Raw genomic sequence first — 10,406 nt, 5'->3', positions numbered from 1 at the left:
ACTATTTCAAGGGTCAGAACCGGTGCGATACTGGTACCCATCCCTACCCATCACTAGGGAACAGAACAAACCAGACATCAATTACAACAAAAATGACACTAAACAGTTGTGTTTTGTTTTAACTTTAACATATCATAATTTGATTGGTAGCAACTTTTACAACTACAGTGAGCCAATCACTCATAATTCCTAAACATGTCAATCAGGTAGGAATGAAGTAAGACATTAATAGAAATAAAGAGTTGTATGCTGACATGTAGCCCTTTCCTTGCTTAAATCATTAATATTTTTGAAAAATGAATCTGTGAGAAGACATAGCTTATCAAGATAGAACCATCTAACTAAAGATGAACCAAACTGTTCACAGTTTTATCTAACTCTGTTTTTATAAAGGCTGGTGACCCCTGTTATAGAGTCTGACAGCTGCAGGGATTATATACAAATACTCAACTATACCAGAATTAAACCAGGTCTAAATAAAAAGGAGTGAGTATCACTACAAAGATTAACCTACATTGGTCCTAATACCAGTTTGATATCAGCAAACACCGAGAGCATACATATGGCACCACAGCCATGCTATCGTTGCAAACACTGATAACAGCATAAATTGAATTAAATCAGGACTTGATGAGACATTTCGAGTATCACTAGAAATATTATAAACAGTTGTCTCCGTACCACAGTTTGCTATCAGTAAACACCAACGGCATTCATTGATGGCATAGCACATCCATGTTAGCGGTCTATAAACGATAGTTTAGCATATTAGCACAGGTATCAATAAAGGACTACCGTATTAAACACTTTTACTAACCTCAGGCAGACGGACAGGCGCTCTGCAGGTGGGATTGAGCGCCTGTAGTCGGTGTCTAGGCGGGCGATTCTTGGACCAACGCGGGACAGCAGGTCCTCAAACTGGGCGAGGGGAAGACGGCGATATCGCTGAAATCGGCCGTCATCCAGGCGCAGCTCCTGGAGCAAGTGTTGAAACTCACCAAACTGCTCACGCGTCTGGAGGACCTGATGGACCCAGGTACGGCGAGGACGTCCTTAACGCCGCTGCTCTGCTCTGCACAGTAAATAGAGAAGGGAGACTCTCTCTTCAAACGCTAGCTCGACAGCTGACAAAGATACCGGTCTGGCACAACTTCCTCCCACATTTCCGGTTCACGCACGTCAAAATATGCAATTTTGAGGCGCGATGGATTTTTCTTGGTCACGCGTTGAGGTGCGAATGTGCACGCGTCAAATTAGGGGCGTTTGGGGCGTTTTCGTTCGCGTCTATCGCGTTCAGTGTGAACACACCGTTAATGTTTTGCTTTTATTCCCCTTGTTTTTTAGTGTATTGCATTTATAAAATGAGGTTGCTGTTGTAAAATGTGTGACTTTGGCATATCCTTTAAGTGTGTGAGCTCTCATAAAAAGAAAAAAGAGATTTGTGGGATTAAAATATAATTACATTTTATCATAAGAATCAAGAATCGCACTAACTGTACCATGACATAAAACATGTGGCATTTTACCCAGCTAACTATTTTAATTGGAATTATGTTTTGTAAAGTATATTTTTTGTTTTTATTTTTTGTTTTTGAAGGCTCTGATAGGATGAATTTCTTAGACAACCAAGAAATTGAGGCACTAGTAGCTAACACTGTATTTTAAGCGAAAGCATAATTCTGGCAACCACTACCAATCAGCAATCAGAAAACAAAAATAAAAATAATGATGAGGAAAATGCAAATAGTTCATCCAATCTGGGAATCACATCAGCTTTAAGTAAATCATGCTAGCTCACTGCATGTGACAATCCCACCACCTCCTAACAACAGTATGTTGCTGTCATTAGAAGGACTACATTGTGTGATTATTTCAACAAGTGTCTGAATAAAATTTGACCAACTAATTTAGTTTGTGTGGCTATTTCTGTGTGTATAGATTAATAAAATGATTAGGTTCCATTCAGTAATCCAAATCAAGTGAGTAAACTTTGGAAATAAATCAAGAGAGGATACATACACATAATTCGGTAGTAGAATGACTTTTAGCAGCTATATCTTGAAGTAATCATTTTCTGTATGGCTTTATCATCTCACATAACTGTGGAGGACATTAGGCCCCTCTTTTAACAAAAGAAACTGTTTATTGGGCTTGATTGCTATTTAAAAGTCGGTGCTATTGTTCAGATATTTTTTCTTTTTTTTACAGCCCATTTTTTGTGCTTGTTGCATTACAGTTTTACTAAAGTAAATGACTCATTGTCTTGATACATGCTCAATCATCCAGGTAAGTACATCTTTTTTCTGTTAATATTTTTTATATGGACCAGCCTGTATCCTTATGATGTTAAGACTGCTAGATGAGCTGTTAGTGACACTGAGTTAGTCATGACTATGCTTTCTGTGTTTTTTCTCTCCCCTTTTGGTATCCTGTTCCTGCTGGATGAACCACTTCATCTGATGACTCCGCTGCGCTATCCTGCCTGGTAGATTCTCCTTGCTGCAGGTGTATGCTTCTGCCAGCTGGATGCTGTTACTGGATAGTACACCGTTCCAATGGCGCGGTAGGAACAAATTGAAACACACTAAAAGAAAAGGGTTATTGCTTAAAATTGTGTTTTAATAAATGTGTTAATGTTAATTAAGTGTTCATTGTGTGCTGGAGGTCCTACTGGTCCTATGGTGGAGCAGCTACTACCTCTCCTTTAGGAAACTTGCCTCTGATGGGATACAGATATTTGGGACACATTTCAATTCTTGTAAGGGTTTAAAAAATACACAAACTTGGAAGAGTTGGCTGGATTTGTACAAAATGAGATGGCTGGCAATGGAAAGATGCAATTCGATTGTTACATGTTTAACCCTTTAAAGCCGGTCGGAGCAGGCACGCTCTGTTTTGCGTAACTATTTTTAAATCCCTGTAGAACCGGGAACCGCGTAAGCTAGCGCAATAATTTTTTTTGCATATGAAACCAGAGTTGTACTTAAATCTTATGCCATCGGCTTGTCCTAGGTCATGGTTTCCTTACACATATAGCTTTGCAAAAATTGCATAAAAGCGCTTGCGGGAACAAAAACATAATATTCCAGAAACACGCTTTGCCGATCCGATCAGCTGTTCGTAACACTTCCCACATTGAAACAGACGTCAGCGCGAACGATCGCATGTCCACCATTTCCTGCCCGAAACCGGAAGTGACGTCATTTTCGCGGAAAATGTAGTTTTTTACTTGTAGGCCTTAAGAGCCTATACTGGTGTTTTTATAAGTCATGTTTGACTTTATGCTTTTCTGAATAGTTTCTGGGATGCTTAGAACTCGAATTGCACTGCTTAAAATAGTTTATTTTGATGCACATGCTGTTTTCTTTGCAAATTTGCATCATAGGATTGTTTTTCGTTATTCCTGCAGTATGTAAAAATTGGTGTATCTCAAAAATAAAACTATGAAGACACTCAAAATAAATTTCCTGTTGTTGTAAACTATTTTTTGCAACTTTTTTGTATTTAAAGTTTTGAGGGATAAGCCTCTTAAATTTCTCCAAGTAGAAATATATTTAAAAAAAACCAAAAACGATTTTCAATTTTTTTTGTAGTTTGTTGCACTTTTTTGCAATTAATGTAGTTACTATGGACTTAATGCATACATATTATTAAAATATGGGCTATAACAGTTGTATTGATGTATAGCAACTTGAAATGCTCCCAAAAATGGCACTACAGCATGTAAAAATATAAAGTAAGCTCTGGCGAACTTGGTTCTATGGTAGGTCTTAAAGGGTTAAACAAATAATGAAAGGATAATGAAAGAAAGTTTAATGTGAAATTACTGAATTATATGAAATATTATGGCTTTGTCTGCCAGAGTGTTTTTCTTTAAACTACTTGGGACACTGCCTTTTAGTGATGTCACTAAAAGGCAAGGTTCTAATGTTGTGTTGCCATAGTCTCCGGAGTTTACTTTTAAAGCTCACTTACAGAACTGACTTATACAGCTTAGTTAGAAAAGTCAAGCATCCAGACATTTGAAGGACTATTCACTCATTAAGGTGACATTTTCTATTTTAAAAGTTCTCAAAAAATTCAGATGAAAAAGGAAACAAGAAAAGTTACGACTGAGGCAGATAAGAAAGATCCAGGAGATCAAAGTAAGTAAAAAAAAAAAAATCCCCCAAATAACAGAATCGACATTTCTAACAATGTTGAGGCTCTGTGTATAAAACGATTCATTTTTAGAGGATTTAAATCCTGGTTTTGATTGAAACTAACCTAAGTGCAACATGTCTAATCAAAGAAAGGTTACTGGGGCACTTTGTCTTTTGGTAAAATAATGTGACAAGTTTATTCTTGGACTGAGCAGTGAAAACAGAGCAACAAGTGTCATCAGTATCTAGACTTAGTAGATGGACTCGTGTTGGTGTGTTTTTTATCAAAAGGATAAACTTGTTATTATATTGTAAGCAATACTAATTAAAAATTCAGTGACATCAAAATCCTTCTAGTCCTGATGTCGAGCGCTCTTTTTCACTAATGTGTTGTTGTTGTTTATAGATTGTAAGAGCAGGATGGCTAAAAGAAAGGCCAGTCCTGAAAAAACGACCCCCATAAAAAGAAGGAGGGTCACTGAGCAGGCTGGTCCTTCCACCAGCTCAGATGCTCATGTGGTCAGGGGAGTCAAGCGAAAGGTCCAACAAGATGAAGCGGGGACAGCCAACACAGCAAAGAAGCGTAAACTTCTTGACCATGTGAGCGGTGACAAGGGGCAGGCATCTTCCTGGTTGGACACTGGTAAAGGTAGGCTAATTAGTTGAGTGAGGGGTAGATTAAGTGTACATCTGGTTGCTAGTTTGAAGATATTAGTGTTTGGGAGATATTTGTGTCTATTATCTAATAAGCTGACGTGCTTTTGGTGTTTTCCACATCTGCAGACTGCAGCATAGAGATTTCAGAGAGCTGCAGTAAAAACAAAAAGGCTGGCAAAAGGAAAGCTGCGGGAGACACCAGGGACCCACCTAAGAAAAAGAAAGTGGACCAGGACAAAACCAAAACTGTTGCCAAAAAGTCAGTGGCTGAACAGAAACGTAAGTAGCAAGCAGCTTGGCTTTTATATTCAGGTGAAGAGCAAAATGAACATTTAGGGTACAGCAGAGAGTAATTTGTGTGACAGCTGTAGTAAAACCCAATTTGTGTTTGTCTGTTTAGGTGACTTCCAAGCGAGATACGTGGAGGAGCACCGGCTTGGAGAAGGAGGGTGTGGAGCAGTGTTTGCTGGCTACCGCATAAAGGATCATTTACCAGTAAGTGTTCAGATGGTGGTAGTAAGACAGGCAGTAACGCAGATAAGGGATAATATCGTAAGCTGTTTTACACCTTTAATTATGTCATACTGAGGAAATGCTCATCAATGCCCTGTGTCTTTTAGGTGGCCATCAAACACATCCCAAAGGGGAAAGTGTACTGCAAAGTGAAGGTAAATATGCAAGACTTGAATTGCTTTTACATTAGTGGATTGCATGCAGCGTTCACCTGTGGAACGTCTGTGCCTCATCATCCACTTTGTTGAAATATTTCAGGATGATAACGGGAAGAATGTGTCAGTGGAAGTTGCCATCATGCTGAAGCTTGCAGCTGAAGCAGATGGATCAGTGGAAACATCAGCCCCAGTGTCTCTGTTGGAGTGGTTTGACTTTGGCAGAGAGCTGATCCTGGTGATGGAGAGACCTGTCCCCGCTGTGGACCTGGATAAATATATAGAAGAAAATGGAGGATTTTTGCCAGAGGACAAGGCCAAGGCAAGTTGACTTGCTTTAGAAGAGTCTTAGACTGTACATCATTCAATCAAAGCACAGAGTGTTAGAGAAACATTAACCCATTGATTGATTATTGTCTTTTTCATCGTTTCCAGGTAGGGCTGGGCTATATCATACCATTCACGGTAATACCGGGGTAATTTTGGGCAACGATAGGAAAATGAAATATCGCGATAGAATATGGGTAAAACGCGCATGCGCAGTGCCTTTGTTTACATACGCACATGGCGGTGACGCCGCATGAATTCTGGTTGTGTTTACTGACCTCAAAACGATGACGCACAATGAGAAGAGCGAAAGTGGATCGTTGAATGAAACGGATGAACCAGAACTGGTTTGTAAAAATGCTGCAACTTTAGTGGTGTGGAACTGGTTTAGCTTTCGTCCGTCAGATACACAACAAAGCACAATTTTTGGGAGCGAATGCTAGCGGGGCGTCGTTATTACCGTGTTGTTTGGAAAATACGGCACACTTAAAATCAATCCTTTGATTTTTCTGAAACTCGACAGTGCCCCTTATAATCCCGTGTGACTTATGTATGAATTCTGGTTGTGTTTACTGACCTCAAAACGATTTTATGTACACGGCGACTTTGCTAAGCTACAAAGCAGCACCGCTCGATGGATTGTCGGAGCATTACGGCTATCGTAGGCAGGCGCCTCGCGGAGTGATACGTACTGCACCTCAACATTATATTACCGTATTGTGTGTGTATAACCTCTTTTTAAGTTTTGTGGATATTATACATGGTTATGCTGAGGATATGTCGGCCAATTTCCACTGGAAATGCCTTTTGGTTAAACTGTCAGCAAGGAATTTGCACTGTTACATTTTTATATAACTTTAATGGACATAAAAAAACAGCTGCTTGTTTAAGTGAAAATACATTGATGGGGTTTTTTGCACTAATAGTTGTGGAGTTGTAAAGTATTTTGTCTAGTGTCAATTATATCGTCAGTTATATCGTTATCGCAACTTTTCAAATGTATATCTTGATAAATATTTTTGGTCATATCGCCCTGCTCTATTTCCAGGTCATTCTGAAGCAGCTGGTTGATGCTGCGAAGCACCTGGAGGATAAACACATCTTTCACCGGGACATCAAGAGTGAGAACATTCTAATTGAGACCGGCTCAGATGTACCGCGTGTTCGTATCATCGACTTTGGACTGAGCTGCTTTGTTAAGGAGCAGTCGCAGTACCGCGTCTTCTATGGTAACATATTCTGCTCTTGCTCTTCACAGATGTCACAATTTTCGCCTTTTGTTTTAGAAGAAATTGCAATTGTGTCTGTTTATTAGGTACAGAAATTTACTCCCCTCCCGAGTGGTACGGGCGCAGTTGCTACAGGTGTGGACCCACCACGGTATGGCAAATGGGAGTGGTTCTGTACGAAGCGCTTCATGCGGGAGACTTTAACACCACGAGCTTCCTCAAAAAGCGCCTGAAATTCAAAAGACATCTGTCCAAAAGTAAGAAAACGTCACACTTCAAGACTGACTGATGGCTTGGACCACTGGAACTATCATCTTCATGTTTTTTCTCTTTCCTTTCTTTCCAGACTGCCGGGATTTCTTGGACGCGTGTTTAACCAAAGTCCCGGAGACGCGGCCGACGCTGGAGGAGCTACAGCATCACACGTGGCTGAGATAAGCATATCACACACACACACAAACACACACAATTCAGACGTTATCATTTATGTGTGATGTATGAATTACCTTGCTTTTTTTCAGGAAATAATTTTTTTAATTGGCCCACTTTAAATTTCAGTGTTTTGGAATTCCTGTAACCCCCCCAGCCATCCCAGGAAAGGGGATCTCTCTTTGAATGGGCTTTCCCGAGGTTTCTTCCCGTCAATCTGGCCCCCCCAGGGGAGTTTTTCCTCGTCTTCATAGAGAGCTTGGGCTGGGTCAGGAGCTCCATCAAAACTGTCTTTATTTAATTACTCTAATGTAATCATATACTTTAAAGTAATCAAATAAAAGACAGTAAAAATCTGAAGACTTGAAGTAAACTTCCATTAAAATAAAACTTGTTTAATTCATCTTTGCTGAGGATACTGTGTTATTACTATTTCAAGGGTCAGAACCGGTGCGATACTGGTACCCATCCCTACCCATCACTAGGGAACAGAACAAACCAGACATCAATTACAACAAAAATGACACTAAACAGTTGTGTTTTGTTTTAACTTTAACATATCATAATTTGATTGGTAGCAACTTTTACAACTACAGTGAGCCAATCACTCATAATTCCTAAACATGTCAATCAGGTAGGAATGAAGTAAGACATTAATAGAAATAAAGAGTTGTATGCTGACATGTAGCCCTTTCCTTGCTTAAATCATTAATATTTTTGAAAAATGAATCTGTGAGAAGACATAGCTTATCAAGATAGAACCATCTAACTAAAGATGAACCAAACTGTTCACAGTTTTATCTAACTCTGTTTTTATAAAGGCTGGTGACCCCTGTTATAGAGTCTGACAGCTGCAGGGATTATATACAAATACTCAACTATACCAGAATTAAACCAGGTCTAAATAAAAAGGAGTGAGTATCACTACAAAGATTAACCTACATTGGTCCTAATACCAGTTTGATATCAGCAAACACCGAGAGCATACATATGGCACCACAGCCATGCTATCGTTGCAAACACTGATAACAGCATAAATTGAATTAAATCAGGACTTGATGAGACATTTCGAGTATCACTAGAAATATTATAAACAGTTGTCTCCGTACCACAGTTTGCTATCAGTAAACACCAACGGCATTCATTGATGGCATAGCACATCCATGTTAGCGGTCTATAAACGATAGTTTAGCATATTAGCACAGGTATCAATAAAGGACTACCGTATTAAACACTTTTACTAACCTCAGGCAGACGGACAGGCGCTCTGCAGGTGGGATTGAGCGCCTGTAGTCGGTGTCTAGGCGGGCGATTCTTGGACCAACGCGGGACAGCAGGTCCTCAAACTGGGCGAGGGGAAGACGGCGATATCGCTGAAATCGGCCGTCATCCAGGCGCAGCTCCTGGAGCAAGTGTTGAAACTCACCAAACTGCTCACGCGTCTGGAGGACCTGATGGACCCAGGTACGGCGAGGACGTCCTTAACGCCGCTGCTCTGCTCTGCACAGTAAATAGAGAAGGGAGACTCTCTCTTCAAACGCTAGCTCGACAGCTGACAAAGATACCGGTCTGGCACAACTTCCTCCCACATTTCCGGTTCACGCACGTCAAAATATGCAATTTTGAGGCGCGATGGATTTTTCTTGGTCACGCGTTGAGGTGCGAATGTGCACGCGTCAAATTAGGGGCGTTTGGGGCGTTTTCGTTCGCGTCTATCGCGTTCAGTGTGAACACACCGTTAATGTTTTGCTTTTATTCCCCTTGTTTTTTAGTGTATTGCATTTATAAAATGAGGTTGCTGTTGTAAAATGTGTGACTTTGGCATATCCTTTAAGTGTGTGAGCTCTCATAAAAAGAAAAAAGAGATTTGTGGGATTAAAATATAATTACATTTTATCATAAGAATCAAGAATCGCACTAACTGTACCATGACATAAAACATGTGGCATTTTACCCAGCTAACTATTTTAATTGGAATTATGTTTTGTAAAGTATATTTTTTGTTTTTATTTTTTGTTTTTGAAGGCTCTGATAGGATGAATTTCTTAGACAACCAAGAAATTGAGGCACTAGTAGCTAACACTGTATTTTAAGCGAAAGCATAATTCTGGCAACCACTACCAATCAGCAATCAGAAAACAAAAATAAAAATAATGATGAGGAAAATGCAAATAGTTCATCCAATCTGGGAATCACATCAGCTTTAAGTAAATCATGCTAGCTCACTGCATGTGACAATCCCACCACCTCCTAACAACAGTATGTTGCTGTCATTAGAAGGACTACATTGTGTGATTATTTCAACAAGTGTCTGAATAAAATTTGACCAACTAATTTAGTTTGTGTGGCTATTTCTGTGTGTATAGATTAATAAAATGATTAGGTTCCATTCAGTAATCCAAATCAAGTGAGTAAACTTTGGAAATAAATCAAGAGAGGATACATACACATAATTCGGTAGTAGAACGACTTTTAGCAGCTATATCTTGAAGTAATCATTTTCTGTATGGCTTTATCATCTCACATAACTGTGGAGGACATTAGGCCCCTCTTTTAACAAAAGAAACTGTTTATTGGGCTTGATTGCTATTTAAAAGTCGGTGCTATTGTTCAGATATTTTTTCTTTTTTTTACAGCCCATTTTTTGTGCTTGTTGCATTACAGTTTTACTAAAGTAAATGACTCATTGTCTTGATACATGCTCAATCATCCAGGTAAGTACATCTTTTTTCTGTTAATATTTTTTATATGGACCAGCCTGTATCCTTATGATGTTAAGACTGCTAGATGAGCTGTTAGTGACACTGAGTTAGTCATGACTATGCTTTCTGTGTTTTTTCTCTCCCCTTTTGGTATCCTGTTCCTGCTGGATGAACCACTTCATCTGATGACTCCGCTGCGCTATCCTGCCTGGTAGATTCTCCTTGCTGCAGGTGTATGCTTCTGCCAGCTGG

The 10,406-nt window shown here is 39.6% G+C and overlaps 1 protein-coding gene across 2 annotated transcripts; it reads left to right on the top strand.

Moving 5' to 3' along the window:
- Positions 1-2,526: 2,526 nt before the first annotated feature.
- LOC146616448 (serine/threonine-protein kinase pim-1-like) lies at positions 2,527-7,461 on the top strand. Of its 2 annotated transcripts, none has more exons than XM_085375042.1 (9): positions 2,527-2,563; positions 4,549-4,791; positions 4,926-5,078; positions 5,200-5,294; positions 5,420-5,467; positions 5,571-5,789; positions 6,843-7,023; positions 7,110-7,280; positions 7,370-7,461. In XM_085375042.1, the coding sequence occupies exons 1-9, from the start codon at positions 2,527-2,529 to the stop codon at positions 7,459-7,461; spliced, it is 1,239 nt and encodes a 412-aa protein (XP_085231168.1). The 2 variants fall into 2 exon arrangements, with proteins under 2 accessions (XP_085231168.1, XP_085231167.1); XM_085375041.1 differs by lacking the exon at positions 2,527-2,563 and adding an exon at positions 4,085-4,145.
- The last annotated feature ends 2,945 nt before the right edge of the window (positions 7,462-10,406 follow it).

This window comes from Diplotaxodon limnothrissa, linkage group LG16 (assembly GCF_057381915.1).
Source record: "Diplotaxodon limnothrissa isolate DT_005_m linkage group LG16, D_limnothrissa_male_GT1.1, whole genome shotgun sequence".
NCBI lineage: Eukaryota > Metazoa > Chordata > Actinopteri > Cichliformes > Cichlidae > Diplotaxodon > Diplotaxodon limnothrissa.
Note: the sequence above shows the minus strand (reverse complement) of the source record. Positions and strands in the feature narration are given on the sequence as shown.

Excerpts from the sequence above, each read along its gene's own strand:
- LOC146616448 (XM_085375041.1), top strand. The coding sequence starts at position 4,085 with ATGAAAAAGGAAACAAGAAAAGTTACGACTGAGGCAGATAAGAAAGAT. Across the intron at positions 5,295-5,419 it reads GCATAAAGGATCATTTACCA|GTGGCCATCAAACACATCCC; the intron begins GTAAGTGTTCAG and ends TGTGTCTTTTAG. Across the intron at positions 7,281-7,369 it reads CAAAAGACATCTGTCCAAAA|ACTGCCGGGATTTCTTGGAC; the intron begins GTAAGAAAACGT and ends CTTTCTTTCCAG.